The following is a 17,722-nucleotide window of genomic DNA, read 5'->3' on the forward strand; positions in this document are numbered from 1 at the left end:
TATACACACACACACACATACATACACATACATACATATATATACACACACAAACACACACGTGATCGTGATAGGGCCAGGGGCAGGGTCGTGAATGGGAGGTACAAGGGCAAATTATGCCCTCACACTACCGGACACAAGACGGCCGACCCGACGGAAACTACAGCTCCCAGGCGGCTATCCGATGGGAAGTGACGTCACCCAGGGGAGGGGTAGTTGGGATCAAAAGAGGCTGGCTTACAGCACTAGTGAAGGAGTAGGAGAGAGCTTTGTGCTGGGGGGGGAGGAGAGAGAGAGAGAGAGAGATTTCGTAAGTGTTTTTGTTTTGTGATTACCCGTGAATTGACCTGGATTGTTTGACTGCCTGTATTTTTGTCTGACCCTGGAATTGTGCTGAGAATCTGTTTACGTGTACCGACCTTTGCCTGATTTATCGACCTGTCTTTGGAAAATGTTTTGTAAGTAAACTTACATCAGGTACCATCCTGATTAAAAAGAACAATTGTTGTATCAGAGAATCTTTGTTACCAATACTGCTAGAGTTTTATGTGTGCACGTTCGCCACACCCAGCGAATTTGCCACAATACATACATACATACATACATACATACATACACACACACACAATAGAATATCCCCTTCAGTCATTGTGTGCACAGTGTGTACTATGTTAAGTTCCTATCTATTTATAATGCATGTTTTTTTTCTTTTTTTTTTTTTTTTTTTTTTTTTTAAGTCATGGCAGGGCAACTTCTCAAACTCCAGAGTTCACATGAACTGTATTAAAATGTCTAAAAATGTAATTACAAAGTTGTGACCAAAGAGGATATACTATGGTGAGCTGTATCTCTAACAACCTGCCAAAAATGAGCAAGCTCTGAGCAAAAGGCATGGGGGTACATTAATTAATTAAATAATTAATTAATTAAATTAATTAATTAATTAATTAATTAATTAATTAATTAATTAACGGAAGGCAAAATGAAACAGGGCTCATCACTGTCTTCATCTAAAGCTAATGTTTTAAGGCTGCAGTGGGCTATCAGATAAATCCATTAAACCCAACTGTCTCCTACCTGACTTATTTACACAGGACCTGTCAATCCCTGCTATCACTGTTCATTCAGTGTGGACTGAACTGCGCTAGACTAACGCTCAGCCAGACTGCCGTGACCTACCGACCCTCCAGAGCCGGTACTGGGGCTTCTCCAGTAATGAAGTCATGCAATCTTTCTTTCCCAAGCCTTTCCGTTGTTTAACTTTGCTTTAAATATTTGGATTTTAACATTTATGTGAACTCTGCACAGATTAATGTAATTTTTGATCAAAGCTGACGTTAAAATACAATAAATGAAACTAATTATTCGTAGATTCATGTCATTCCTTTAACAAAATGAAATGATAAAATACAACCTTTTAGAAGAAAGTTAAACAATGGTTTGAAGTGTCACATTCTTTACCCAAACTATTCTGAGAAGCTCCAGAGCAGTTAACCAAGTATCCCCCCATTGCTCTGTGTCACACTAGCCTGTGCAGACTTCACACACAGCTCTCACTTAGACATTCCATTTCACATCAGCCAGTTCCTGCCATGAATCTTAGATGCCAACTGCTTGAGAACTCAATTTCACTGAAAATTGTCCTTAAACCAGGAGTGCACAATTGCAATCACTGAGGTCTGGAGCCCCCCAGGACCTTATATCACCTGCACCAAAAATGAACCAGTTTAACATCCTTCCAGGTCATCATCAGTTAAATTAATGAATTAATTCATTAATTCATTCATCAATTAAACCTATAAAGCCTGGAGGACTCTAGACAACGAGGACCTCATCTGTGCACCCCTGAACTTTATACCATCCACATTTTTGGAATATTTAATTTCTTACCTGTTTAAAATCTTGTTAAGTTTGTTTTATATTATTTTCTATTGCTGTTCCAGCTCAGGACATACTTATTTATATCCTTTTCTGGTGCTGCTTCTAAAAAAAGAATCCTAAAAGCTGAACTACTGAAATAAAAGTTTTTGAAATGGAACCATGACATTTACAATAACCTGATTATATTAAAGGTCATAGGTGCTGCCAGAGGTAATTCAAATATGATTTACTGTGTGGTTTGTGTACACTGCAAAACAAAAGAGCTATGGCCAAAAGTTTTGCATGACCCTAGAATTATCTAATTTTGCTTAATAAAGTCGAATTAAACCTATTGAATAATGTTACATTAACATATTCAATTACATACCGCTTTGTAGTTTTCCATATACTTGACGAGAAACTGACAAACTGAAAAATGTGATATTTTGAAAATCTAACATGAAAACACTCGATTTCCGAAAAGACGTCACAGATCTTGACACGTGTTACTCAATTAGAAGTAATCAAAAGGTGACAATTAGAAGTGATAACGATTAGATTTAAGCTATACAAGCATGATTTTTTACATAGGTTTTGTAGCTATAGAGCAAGCCATGGGGCAGAGCCATAACTCCTCAGAAACACAGTCAGCCATCATCGCTCTTGATAAGGAAGGTTTTAGCAGTCGCCAGATAGCTGAAAACATTCCTAACCTGCCCCCCTCCATTTCAAAGAAATCTGAACAATATTTAGGTAGCAATTCCTGTCAAATTTCTGCAATAAACATTTAAGGAATAACACATTGTTAGTGGGGGAAAAAGTCAGCCGTGCAATTTCCAATAAAATAACACCTACCACAAGTCAGCAGCACAAACTGTTTTTGAGTAAAAGGTTGATAACTGTTAGGGCAGGTATGGGGGTGTCTATCAACCACATTTTGACCTCTTTAGAACTTTTGACCCCTAAAAACACACACACACACACACACACACACACACACACACACACACACACACACACACACACACACACACACACACACACACACACACACACACACACACATATACACAGACGTGCTCAAATTTGTTGGTACCCCTCCACAAAAAACGAAGAATGCACAATTTTCTCTGAAATAACTTGAAACTGACAAAAGTAATTGGCATCCACCATTGTTTATTCCATATTTAATAGAAATCAGACTTTGCTTTTGATTTTTTATTGAACATAATATTGTAAATAAGAAAACATATGAAAATGGCATGGACAAAAATGATGGGACCGCTAACCTAATATTTTGTTGCACAACCTTTAGAGGCAATCACTGCAATCAAACGTTTTCTGTAGCTCTCAATGAGACTTCTGCACTTGTTAACAGGTAGTTTGGCCCACTCTTCCTGAGCAAACTGCTCCAGCTGTCTCAGGTTTGATGGGTGCCTTCTCCAGACTGCAAGTTTCAGCTCTTTCCATAGATGTTCGATAGGATTCAGATCAGGACTCATAGAAGGCCACTTCAGAATAGTCCAATGTTTTGTTCTTATCCATTCTTGGGTGCTTTTAGCTGTGTGTTTTGGGTCATTATCCTGTTGGAGGACCCATGACCTGCGACTGAGACAGAGCTTTCTGACACTGGGCAGTACGTTTCGCTCCAGAATGCCTTGATAGTCTTGAGATTTCATTGTGCCCTGCACAGATTCAAGGCACCCTGTGCCAGGCGCAGCAAAGCAGCCCCAAAACATAACTGAGCCTCCTCCATGTTTCACTGTAGGTATGGTGTTCTTTTCTTTGAAAGCTTCATTTTTTCGTCTGTGAACATAGAGCTGATGTGACTTGCCAAAAAGCTCCAGTTTTGACTCATCTGTCCAAAGGACATTCTCCCAGAAGGATTGTGGCTTGTCAATATGCATTTTAGCAAATTCCAGTCTGGCTTTTTTATGTTTTTCTGTCAAAAGTCCTCCTGGGTCTTCTTCCATGGAGTCCACTTTCGCTCAAAAAGCGACGGATGGTGCGATCAGAAACTGATGTACCTTCACCTTGGAGTTCAGCTTGTATCTCTTTGGCAGTTATGCTTGGTTCTTTTTCTACCATTCGCACTATCCTTCTGTTCAATCTGGGGTCGATTTTCCTCTTGCGGCCGCGCCCAGGGAGGTTGGCTACAGTTCCATGGACCTTAAATTTCTTAATAACATTTGCAACTGTTGTCACAGGAACATCAAGCTGCTTGGAGATGGTCTTGTAGCCTTTACCTTTACCATGCTTGTCTATTATTTTCTTTCTGATCTCCTCAGACAACTCTCTCCTTTGCTTTCTCTGGTCCATGTTCAGTATGGTGCACACAATGATACCAAACAGCACAGTGACTACTTTTCTCCATTTAAATAGGCTGAATGACTGATTACAAGATTGGAGACATGTGTGATACTAATTAAAGAAACTAATTAGTTTGAAATATCACTATAATCCAATTATTTATTATCTTTTCTAAGGGGTACCAACAAATGTGTCCAGGCCATTTTAGAATATCTTTGTAGAATAAGCAATAATTAATCTCTTTTCACAGCTTCTTTGCTTTATTCTATGACATACCAAAGGCATGCAAGTATACATGATAAAATAGCTTTTCATTTCATCACTTTTCAGGAGGAATGAAGCATTATTTCAATGAGCTGTAAGGGTACCAACAAATTTGAGCACGTCTGTATATATATATATATATATATATATACACACACACACACACACACACATTATATATATATATATATATATATATATATATATATATATATATATATATATATATATATATATACACACATACATATACATATATACACACACACACATTATATATGTGTGTTGTTTTTTTTGCTTGAAACAACACCAACAACCGAGTTTGGTGTAATTGGGTGGATTTGTCACGGAATGACCCTATTGGCCATAGAAATATACATTTTCCAGTAATTCAACTGTACTAAAAACCCTTGTGGGTTCCACAAAGTGCACTGTTTTTGATTTTAAGTTATGCAGTAGAAGCGGAAGTAACAGGATACGGTGTTATAAAGGACATGAACAAAGGCTTTCTTATTGTCCTCTGAGGACTTTTTTCTTTCTTTTTTTGGCAAACTAAAAACACAAGGAAAAGGAGGCCAGAATCTTTTTTTTCATGATTTCTACATCAAGGTAGACAAGCCAGAAAATAATTTCAGTTCTGGCTTCACAATTGATTGGCTCCCAGTGCACAAGATTCTGTACATTACAACTCTGTAGATTGTGTTGTTCATACAAATCTACCTACACTTAGGCAGTTCATACTGGGTCCGTTTAGAGGGTTTGGTCCGTTTGGTTCAGTACAAAGAACGCTTGGGATATGAACCGTGCCGAGTCCACTTAAAGAGGTGGTCTCAGTCCATCTGGCAAACAAACTGAGTTTGGTTGGCTTGCTCAATGTGAACAACTGCAGGACTCGGTCCTTTTGTACATAGGAAACTAACTATACAAGGTAACCTGACTCGGAAGTAAACATTTTGCACACAGTTTAGTTCATATTCTGAGGAAACAAGTACAGCAAAAAAATAAAATGTCTCGGAGGAATTACATGGACAGTGCGAGAAACTTCTCAAAGGCTACATGAGAAGGGTTTTAATAGAAATGGTGAACATATGTAGGCTTAAGGTGAAGAAACATACCACAACACAAACCATAACTATACTAACCGAGTGCACTTGCAAACTTTGTTGTGAACACAAAGGAACTCTGTCCTGAAAAAAAAAAAACATGAAAAAGACCCCAAAAACTAGCTTTAATTCGCATCCAATCAAACCTGTCCCTTTGATTGCAGATAAGTGTGAACAGCAAGCACATTGATACATTGTTTCAAACAAAATGAACCAGATTGAGTTAGATTGAAACTGACCCAGAATGAATGCAGCTTTACAGACACATCTTGGAATAGCTAGACACAATTATGTTGCAGCACACAGTCAGATATTTGGATATCACACAATCTGACAACTCACCGGATAGCAATTTGGCGTTAAAATAAAATTATGACAAATCTAAGGTAGATTTTCTGTTTAGGATTTGTGGATTTATAGTGCGTTTTTACTGTACACATATCTCTAACTACCCCATGGTTGCATGAAGCAGTGCATATTAAAACCACAGAGCAATGAACTGTAAATCTTGCTCTGCATTTATTTTAGTGACAGTTGTGATGTTGTATTTTTAAAAAGTGAAGATCAGAGTTTTGCATATGGACACTTTTACCCCATCACTCTCACCACCCAAAGTGGACTGTGTTGTGCTGCAGAACTTTTCAAAAGGTTAGACTTTAAACTGCAAATTAGAAGTATACTGACAAATAAATGCTGTCAAAAGTGACACCTGTTGGCTGATTTCAGAATGTTAAAAATACAAATCAAAAGGAAACTACCTTGGGAGCCATGCAAGATACATACATGCAGTGTTTTACGACAGGCCATACACGCAGTTAAGCGAATCACAGCATGAAATGATCATATCAAAGAATTAAAATACTGTTATTTTAAACCCTAACCTTTTGGTTAATGCAGCATTGCAATGTGGAGAGCAGTGCGTTTGAGTAGCTCAGTAGTTAGAGAAGTTGCTGGGCTGCAATATGGAAGGTAGGATTGAGTAGCTCAGTGGTTGTAGAAGTGGACTGCAGTGGATTTGATTAGCTCAGTCGTTTGAAACTGGAAGCTTAGTGGTTAGAGTGTTGTCTTGTTAAAGACAGTGGGGTCAAGCAGTTCAGTAGCTCAAATTCCTGGTTCTATTCTACTGCATAGGCAGCAAGTTTAAGAAGCTTGATTAGAATACTGTGCTACAATGATAAGAATCCCATCCCTAGCTCAGTTAACCACGGTCACGTGCAGACAAAATGTTTAAAGCGGGTTCACTAAGTTTTTCCAATGTTGTGGCTGTAACAGAGACAACGTGCCAAGATGTAGCGAGGTTATCCAAGTGGTATTGAACTGGAATGGAGACAAACATCTGCAGTGGGATTAAACGCTGCTCGCTGGAATTTGTTGACATGTATAAAGACATGTATAATGTTAGGGGCTGAAGGGATACTGATCTGTGCTCGACAGAACAGAGCAGTTTACAGGCATACTGCTCTGCTGACAAAATGTAATCAAAACACTAAGGCAGCCTAGCCCAGCCGATTAAGCCGTCACTTGTGCGCGAACAAAAGTTCGAACCAAAAGCACTTCTGTCCAAATACATACTATACATGTTAAGTTGTTTAAAATCCCCAAGTTCTCTAGAAACCTTGACATTTTATAAATATTTCATGACTGGGATCCAAATTAAAGGAAAACATTTCTTGAACCGTAATGGAAGCCTTCCAGGGCTGTAATTAGAGGTTTCTCTTCCCAAGCCCTGGACGCCAACATCCCTCCTCTTGGGTTCACTACATAAAGAGTGAGAGCACTGCAGTACTAGAATATCCCCCACCCCACCCGGAAGTAAAACAGCAGCACGCTCCTCTCTGTGCCCACTTCTACTAAGCAACACCCCATCAATATTTACCCCTCCCTCTACCTTCCAAACCACACCGATCAGTGTCTAACCACTGCTACTGTCTTCCATTTTGGCAGATGTCAATGAACAAGGCTCGATTGATCAAAACCCAGTCCAGACTGGGTAACCACATCTCTTCCGAACTTGTAGAGGTTTTCTTTGCATCACAGAAATAAGATTTACAGGTTTAAGAAGTAGTGTTAATGTAGAACCTGCTACAGTCAGTACAAAGACATATGACACTCAGATACACGTCACTCACGTTTTACCGTGCTTGCATTAAGAATAGTCAATCCCTATTATATATATGTAACAAATTAATGCACTTACCCTTCACACGCGATTTCCGTCACCAGTTTTCTGATACAAAGCCCAGCTGTTCAATGTTACAATTGACTTGTTTAACCATCACAGTAATATTTAGTTGCTTTTGTGCATTTTCATTTGCAAGTGAACTGTGACATTAGGGCCTTATCGTGCACTATATTCTGTAATTTTGAAGATTTTGGATACTGTTTTAATTCTGGAAACTGGTAGTGTTGTTATTTTTAAATCTTTTACTAAATTGCATTGCCTTTTATACATTTTAAGCAGTTCTGTGCATGGGTAACATTTTGATTTAATTTTGCTGTTGTGTCGTTAATGGGGAATTTTACATACTGCTACAATACGTTCCGGATTTAAAAATATGTACTGTATTACAGTTCACGTGTCCAGTCGTCTCTTTTGGCAAGTGATATTTTCAGAATTATATCGTTCTGAATTAAAATACTACTTTACCAACAAAACCAACTACAGTACATCTAAATGGAAGCCTACTTATTTTAAAACACAGCCCTTTCAGCTATGTATTTTTGACATTGTATCTTTTTTGTATTCCTGAAATAACGGACAAGTTTTTGTCTTTTACTGCTGTGTTATTCCCCCAACTTGGGTGCTAACAAATTTCAATGAAAGAATCTCTCCATGTACAGTTCCTCAAACCCAAGTCGTATGTTTTCTTTCAGTACAAAATGTGTGTTTGGGTGGCAGGGGGCAGGTTACATGCTCACCTACATACATGTCAAATCAGATGAAATAATCAGATATGTGTCACACTCGTTTAACCGTTACTGAAGTCAACATTTTATAGAGTTGGATATGGGAGTGCTGACTGTAAAACGAAAATCATTGTTTTGCTGTACTCAGGCCAGTGGCCACAATGTTACACTTTAGTGCTATAATACCACAATAACTACCATTTACTCCAGCAGCAGGTAAGGGCATAATGATACACTAATGTCATGATACAATGTGTATTGTAATATGCAGACCATGATACAACTGATGTTCATGATGGGATACTTTATTACATCTTAAATGAGATAGAGGATCATGTATCCATACCAGCTATACCAGTTATTTTGTTCCAATATCATGATAAACATGTCAAGTATCACAATTTATTATTTTCCAACTACAGCCTGGCTGACTTATTTCATGCAGACAATGCTGTTTGGACACTGTCCTCCAGAAGCCTGTGTTGTTGAGCTCCCATTAATCATGCTAACTGTAGAAATCATTCTCATGGTTTTTATGCTCCAAAGGGTTTTTTCCACTCCGAGTGGCCAACAGCATTTCAAAACCTTCCCCGGAATTCCGTCAACATGACGGTCGGCTTCCCACAAAAATTAGCTATGTGACCTTGGCAGACGTTTTACTGGGACCTTTTTTTTGTTAATAATTGTGATTACTTTTTAAATAAAAAAGTAAAAAGGACAGAAGCCGCACAGGAATAGACAAGCTGCACAAAGGGTCAGAACACACTCCTACAATACAAGGACTAAACTGTTTCAAAGAATACCTATATAATTGCTGTGATATAGTCCAGTAATGTGCCCAACTCTACTATCAATTCGTGAAAATAATTCCAAATGTAATCCTACGGGAATCTTAAGCAAATTTCACAAGAGGATTCTGGGCAATTTTTTGCAATAAGCAGCAAAAAACAGACGTTCTATCAAGGCCCTTTCTACTCTAAACAATACAGATTCCCATGACGTTCTTTCGGAAGAATGGCTAAATTCCATTTGCACTGGCAAAAAGGGACGAGCAGGTGTAGATTGTGCTGTGTCAGGGATTCCTCATTGAACCTTTAGTGAATCATGAGTTAATCTTTAAGAGATCTGACACACTGAAGTTAGCTACTGATCACCAATCATTAATAATGGACTGATGAGACGTGTGGTTATCCCAGAGTGCAAGAATGCAAGAATGAGGTGCAGTGCAGACACAATCGACTGAGCAGATGTAACATACTTTATAATACAGTAAACAAACCCAAAACTACACTGCACACTCTACAATCGATTTCTCTTTGCAACTGATAATCCAAGAGCCTACACCCTAATGTTTAGCGTGTGATAACTGCTTGATAATGTAAATGTGTCCTCTATATTATATATATATATATATATATATATATATATATACACATACAGTACTGTGCAAAAGTTTTAGGCAGGTGTGAAAAAATGCAGTAAAGTAAGAATGCTTTCAAAAATAGACATGTTAATAGATTATATTTATCAATTAACTAAATGCAAATTGAGTGAACAGAAGAAAAATCTAAATCAAATCCATATTTGGTGTGACCACCCTTTGCCTTCAAAACAGCATCAATTACTCTAGGTACACTTGCACAAAGTCAGGGATTTTGTAGGCATATAGTCAGGTGTATGATTAAACAATTATACCAAACAGGTGCTAATGATCATCAATTCAATATGTAGGTTGAAACACAATCATTAACTGAAACAGAAACAGCTGTGTAGGAGGAATAAAACTGGGTGAGGAACAGCCAAACTCAGCTAACAAGGTGAAGTTGCTGAAGACAGTTTACTGTCAAAAGTCATACACCATGGCAAGACTGAGCACAGCAACAAGACACAAGGTAGTTCTACTGCATCAGCAAGGTCTCTCCCAGGCAGAAATTTCAAGGCAGACAGGGGTTTCCAGATGTGCTGTCCAAGCTCTTTTGAAGAAGCACAAAGAAACGGGCAACGTTGAGGACCGTAGACGCAGTGGTCGTCCAAGGAAACTTACTGCAGCAGATGAAAGACACATCATGCTTACTTCCCTTCACAATCGGAAGATGTCCAGCAGTGCCATCAGCTCAGAATTGGCAGAAAACAGTGGGACCCTGGTACACCCATCTACTGTCCGGAGAAGTCTGGTCAGAAGTGGCCTTCATGGAAGACTTGCGGCCAAAAAGCCATACCTCCGACGTGGAAACAAGGCCAAGCGACTCAGCTATGCACGAAAACACAGGAACTGGGGTGCAGAAAAATGGCAGCAGGTGCTGTGGACTGATGAGTCAAAATTTGAAATATTTGGCTGTAGCAGAAGGCAGTTTGTTCACCGAAGGGCTGGAAAGCGGTACACGAATGAGTGTCTGCAGGCAACAGTGAAGCATGGTGGAGGTTCCTTGCAAGTTTGGGGCTGCATTTCTGCAAATGGAGTTGGGGATTTGGTCAGAATTAATGGTCTCCTCAATGCTGAGAAGTACAGGCAGATACTTATCCATCATGCAATACCATCAGGGAGGCATCTGATTGGCCCCAAATTTATTCTGCAGCATGACAACGACCCCAAACATACAGCGAAAGTCATTAAGAACTATCTTCAGCGTAAAGAAGAACAAGGAGTCCTGGAAGTGATGGTATGGCCCCCACAGAGCCCTGATCTCAACATCATCAAGTCTGCCTGGGATTACATGAAGAAGGTTAGTTCTCCAAGATGTTTGGGCCAACCTACCCGCCGAGTTCCTTCAAAAACTGTGTGCAAGTGTACCTAGAAGAATTGATGCTGTTTTGAAGGCAAAGGGTGGTCACACCAAATATTGATTTGATGTTCACTCACTTTGCATTTTGTTAATTGATAAATATAAACTATTAACATGTCTATTTTTGAAAGCATTCTTACTTTAAAGCATTTCTTCACACCTGCCTCAAACTTTTGCACAGTACTGTATATATATATATATGTTCAAAAGTTTGGAAACAAAAAAATGATTTAAAGCAAGACTTGGGGTGAGAATTGGGTTATCCATTTTCTTTCTGTGTCACCCTTTACTTACTAAATATCTTGGTATCACCTTCTCTGAACAATACTGTGTGGGTGTGTGTATATATATATATTAACTCGAAATACAGAGGAAGAGCTATCTCTGTCATTTTCCTTTTTATTACTGCACAGTTCAAATGTCAGACTGGTTCTCTCTCTCCAAAACTGAGCCTAAGCTTGCCCAGAGAAGGAGGATCAAGCTTCACCGCTGCCACTGCCAGCAAGACGGGCTTCTTGAAATGTGAAGTCAGGCATGTGCAGATCTGATGACATATCTAGTAAAGTAATGTTTAAATTAGAGATGATTCGAATTCCAGACTGGGATGGAAGGAGGCCAGAGATGAAGCCACACTCACCACCAGTGGTTTGAAGGACTCTTGAAATGAATTCCTTTAAAATGATTTAGTATTCTCAAGTGTAGTTTCTGCAACTTTCAAACTTTGAGGCTTAAACAACAGCATCCGTCTACCTAGATATTTCTACCATGCTATCTAGAGGTGGAAGCCAAAACATTGTAGCTAATTACTAATATAACAAGTTTCCAGTTTATCAATTACTTTTCTTATTTATATATTTCACTCAATGTTTTTCCTTCTTTATGCAAGTCAAGGTTGTTATAATAGTAGAAAACACTAGTGGAGGCTTTGGGTAAATTGCAACATGTCTAAGACTTTTGCACAGCAGTGTTATATATATATATATATATATATATATATATATATATATATATATATATATTAATGTACAGTATTTAGCGGGGATAATATTAGGAATGTGGGTTACTAAAGCAGGCACAACATATCAGGTAGTCAGGCAAGTATGTAATTATTTAAAAGATAGAGAGAGAAACATTAGAAAATGTCCTAACGAGAGGAGGCTATTCCGCTCATCAATACTCATCCCGTTTTCCTAGTAGCTGGTTGATTATCAAAACTTTGTCAGGTTGGGTCTTGAAGGATCCCAGTGATTCAGCATCAATAACATGACAAGGTAACCCATTCCATACTCACACCACTTTCTGTGTAAAGAAGTCTGTCTCCACTTAATATCCAACTGTGTCCTCTGTTCAATCAAGCCTCCCCCCACCCCCCCTTTCGTTATAAGGCTAAATAAATTCAGTTCTGTCACCCTTTGGCTCATTCCTTTAAGCTCAGTGCCTCTCTACATTCCCTCAGGCCTGTCCACCAAATCATTCTTCCTCCTTCTCACAATTCAATACCATTGACTAAAGTGCATTCAATGCAAGTGTCTCAAAGAGCTGTACTACACAAACTATGTAAAAGAATGCAGAGCCAGAAGTATGAACGGATGTGGACCTAAATAATTTGAACATTTACCCTTTGATGGTCTGCGCACTGTTCAAAATGACAGACTTTTACCACCACGACTTTAAAGTTACACGCTTGTAAATTAAAAAAATAAAAAAACACTGCTGGAAAGAAGACTATCATAGTATAATGAGATGTCCTGTACTAGAGTCTGCACTTTCGCACGATTACACAATTAAAAGAAAAGCTATCAAGAAATGGAAAACTAGGACACTGGCTACATTTTCTATTTGCAGAAGTGCCGGGAGTTGCACACTTGCCCCGTACCATCACAGGGCATAAGGAAGTCTCCAACAAACTCCTATCAAGATGATTTATCTATTCCTTTCAATGTCTGAAGCAAAACACACAGGTCATTTCTTCAGTTCCACAGGATGGAATCCCCCCCCCCAAAAAAATAAATAAATAAAAGAGACAGCAGATTATGAATCGTTTTTCTCTTTGAAATTATAATTAAAAAAAAAAAATGAAAAGGGCTTAAATCCTGCTTGGATTCAAAGAAAAAAAAAAAAGTTATCTGAATGCTTCTCATTTTTTTTGGTTTATATAAAAAAAAACAAAAAAAAAAACGGTGTTAGTTCCCGAAATAAACAAAACAAAAAAAAAAAAAACAAGGGGTACTGCATCATTATGCCAGTAGAGACAAAACCAGATTGTTTTAAAAGGATGAAAGCCGCATCCGTCACTGGCTGCGATTTCATTCATACTTCTTCTCCGAGCTCATCCATCTTCGAAACTGAAGCAATGACACGGATGCAGGTTCCTTCTCTCTCTTTTTTTGTTTAGCTTCTTCTTGTTTAAAGAAATCAATACGGTCATCATTCTATCCAGAATTAATGGCATACATTTCCACCCCCACAGACATATACACTCAAACCAAATCTCCAGACTAACTTGCCAGGAAGCGTTGGTACCTGCTTAGATTGACAGCCCCACAATAAGAGCTCACGCTGAGGTAAGCAAAAGAGGGGCCGAGGCCTATTGTGTGTCCTTCCTTATAAACAGACACTTTGTCGGAGAGATGGATGCAAATTTCTTTACTCAACAATTTATATGAAAAAAAGCCACCCCATCTCCCTCCCTCCCTCTCTTTCTCTCTCTGCAAGCACTATTACACAGAAAGGGCTCCTCACATGCTCAGTCTTTCCTCACTAAGTCAGTGGAATCACATTCAAGGCTCTTCAGCCACTAGCCATAGCTGGGGGTCAACTAGGGGTTTGTACCTTTAACCCCTCACTCCAAAGCCAAATCAAAATTCATAAACAGAAGAGAGATCGACTGAATGAGAGAGCAAGAGAGGGGGGAATGAGAGAGAGAAAAGCTATGCAAACGCAAAATAGGTTTCAAAACGGGAGTGGAGGGAGGAAGGCAGGGAGGGGGGGTAGGCTTTTCTTGTGTATGAAAGTACCAAACTGCTCAAAAGCAAGTCTTATACATAAACGACAGACAAAAAAAAAAAAAAAAAACTTCAAAACAAAACTCGGGGGGGGTAAGCAAAAGGAGCAAAAAGACAAAGACCTACTTGTCTCAAGTCGATGAAGGCCAACAACAAAGTGTCCCCCTGAAACCCAGGCACTGGCCCCGATCTGGCAAAGCCTGTGGGAAAGCAGAGAAGATAAAGAGGGACATTAAATAGCATGGACAGGGAGATTGGCAGACGGATGACAGCGGGGACAACGAAGGCCGGGGGAGAGAAGGGCAGCCGTACTAAGGAGTCATGTCTCCGGGCCTGCCACCGCTTTGTTCACCCTTCAAAATTTGTGTCATCAAAACGGCATTAATTCCCAGCCGCCTTGACAGCTGAGGGGTGGGGTGTGTGGGAGGGGGGGCTGTACCAATTCGACCTGAATCTCATTCCCATGGGCAATGTCCTAGCCCTTCAGCAGGCGGGCAGGCAGGGGGGTTCTGGCTTGGTGTTTTCCTTGAAAAGAAGGGGGTAAACAAGTTCAGTCATACAACAAAAAACAAAAAAATTAAAATGCACATAAATCTGTGAAAATCCCTTTCATTTTTCCCCAAAAGCTTTTGGTTTCCACAGTCTGCAAAGGATATGCTTGCCCTTTTAAATTTATTTTATTTTATTTTATTTATTTATGTTTTTGTTTTTTTTTTGTTATTTTTGCAGACATCTTTCTGGGTGCCTATTATAGTCTATTAAAGTCTCCAAAAAATACCCCACCAGAACCTTTTAGGAGGAGAAAAAAACAAACAAAACAACAACAAACACAAAAACATAAACAGTGGTGTTTTGTACTTGCTTCCTGAATTCAGGGGTCTGACAGGTAGGTTACAGCTTGGCCTGGATTTGTTTACTGAGGATTCAACTGAGAATAAACTAAAAGGAAAACTTTGTGGCCAATTATCTTCTTGTGCGTTCTATTATATTTGGCACAGCAGTCTAGCACTGCCACCTATTGGAACAAAGAGGGACTGGGGCCGCAACGCTGGTCCTCAAGGCGACAGAAATGCTAGCGGATCAAATTTTGTATTAGATCAAAATAGAAGTCAAGTAGACAAACATTCTGGACATTGCAGCCATCAGTGTAAATGCCTATTTGCTATTTCAGGTTTATAGGGGAGTGCATAAAGATATAAAAAATAAATTCTATCAATGGGGTTTAACAACATATATGATCCATTTGACGGAAATCAGACTACATATTTCTTTACAGCACTAAGAGATCTTCTAATCCTGGTCAGCATTAGCAGAACCTCATTGACAACTTTAAACATTCAAATCCCATATTGAAAAGCAAAATTAATAAGAAACTAACAGACTGATTCTTTTTATTTTATTTTATTTTTTTAAGAGCATTTTACATACCAGTGAATCCACTCTGAGTGCATTAACCACTTATTTCTAGGACTAACCCCGGGATAACCGCAGAATCCAGGGTGATTCCCCAGTAAAATGTCAAAAAAAAAATCTAGCTGTGGCTTATCTTAGTGGGTATAAGGCTGATCAAATCCAGAAAGTCAAGTAGACAAATGTTTAACCTGCATTGCCTTTGTCATTGAAAGTGTTGGTGTGCATGGGACCTGGGAGCAGAAACCTCAATCTGTTCAACAGTACACCATGGGTATTCCTTAAAGTGAGGAATTTATGAACAGTAAATATAAGGGTGGGAATGCCTGCTACAGTAAGGGTAGTTAACTGGTTGATTGAACCATGATCTTAGCTCCAGGAATAAGCCAACAGCTAATACTCATGGCTTTTAACGAGTGAAACTCAAGCAATTAGCCTTGCATTGTAAAGTACTACAGCTCACATAGATTTAATGAACGATTCTGGTGCAGACAGATAATCTGTGTAAACAAGTGATTACATCGTTGAGGGATTTTTTCCCTTGAATATTATACAGCTCTTCTATTAAACAAATCATGACCATTGTACTGGAAGCTATTTTCATAATGCTTTTCTGGCTTACATGTGGGTGTAATGACAGATTTATTTGCTTGTCACGTTATTCACATGGTCTTTGTATGTGCTTCTTTCTTATGTGCTTCTTACAGGACACAACCGCAACACCATGAACCACGTTGGAAAAGGATGTTTTGACATCTGTGGGGACAGACAAGGTACTCTGCACTTTAATAATGAGAGATCACTAAGACCTGTGTGGCTGACTTTAATATAAGCATCAGATGGCACAATTTGTTGAGCTATCAGACCCAACCAAAAGAACATTGCTAATACAGGGATTATTTAAAGGCTGGTCTGGTAAATGGGTTTCAGCTTGAAACTAAAGATCAATTATGACAACCCAGTTTACAATCTAGTGTTGTCCCAAATGTTTATAATAGGGATTTTATTTTGCCATGAGGATTTAACCAAGTACATTAGGATAAGTGGTTTCAATTGGATATGCGCTTCATAAGATATATGTAATATACATACATACATACATAGATACATGTATAATACGCAATTTAAACTCAGGATGAGCTTTCATTACTTTCATCTTACAAAATGAAATGCTGAATCAGACCACCCAAGTGACCCAGAAATTAATACCCGCAGAGCAGTGACAGTCATTGTGAAACCTGCAAAATAAAACTTAAATGCAAGATTTGATTTAAGGTCAATCTTGACTGGTTCCCAGCCTCAGTGCGTCCCCCTAGTTATCAGGCACAAGATGGTCTTGTTTATAGAGTTCAGATTGTATGTACACTCCATTCACTGATGGGTTCTTAATTCAAGTTGCAAATTATATAATTTGAATAATTTAGGTCAAATGAATCATTGTCCAAAATGTTCTTGAGGAAGAGGAAGAGGAAGAGGAAGAGGAAGAGGGGGTACCCCTCCCCTCCCCCCCCACCTCCCTCTCTCCCCTCGCCTCCCTCCCCCCACCTCCCTCTCTCCCCTCGCCCCCCTCCCCCCGCCTCCCTCCCCCCGCCTCCCTCTCTCCCCTCGCCCCCCTCCCCCCGCCTCCCTCTCTCCGCCCCCCTCCCCCCGCCTCCCTCTCTCCGCCTCCCTCTCTCCCCTCGCCTCCCTCCCTCCCCTCCCCTCCCCTTCTCCCTCCCCTCCCCTCCCCTTCTCCCTCCCCCTCTCCTCCTCTCCCCCTCCCCCTCCCTCCACCTCTGTCCCCTCCCCTCCTCCTCCCTCTCCCCCTCCCTCCACCTCTGTCCCCTCCTCCCTCCCCTCCCTGCTCCCCCCCCCCTCCCCTCCCCTCCTGTTGATAAAACTTGGGACCTACGTGAATGGGCAACTAAAAAGGGTCAGAAGGATTGACCACCTGTTTGCATAGAATGGCATAACTGCTAACAGTCATGTTGAATCAGAGATGGAGACTGCTCAAGAATCAAGATGTGGAGACCTGACCTTCTAAAGCTATGGAGGTGTTGACTCGTGTGGGGTCAGTCTATACGCAGTATTGCTTACTATC

The 17,722-nt window shown here is 39.7% G+C and overlaps 1 protein-coding gene across 2 annotated transcripts in view; it reads right to left on the reverse strand.

The window, feature by feature from the left end:
- Nucleotides 1-17,722, reverse strand: part of exoc6b (exocyst complex component 6B) — a 222,834-nt gene that overhangs the window by 56,492 nt on the left and 148,620 nt on the right. For both annotated transcript variants that reach the window (XM_059003718.1, XM_059003723.1), the window contains one exon: nucleotides 14,359-14,432. In XM_059003718.1, the coding sequence (XP_058859701.1) occupies nucleotides 14,359-14,432 (74 nt within the window). The remainder of the gene's footprint in view (nucleotides 1-14,358; nucleotides 14,433-17,722) is intronic.

This window comes from Acipenser ruthenus, chromosome 2 (genome assembly GCF_902713425.1).
Source record: "Acipenser ruthenus chromosome 2, fAciRut3.2 maternal haplotype, whole genome shotgun sequence".
Lineage (NCBI taxonomy): Eukaryota > Metazoa > Chordata > Actinopteri > Acipenseriformes > Acipenseridae > Acipenser > Acipenser ruthenus.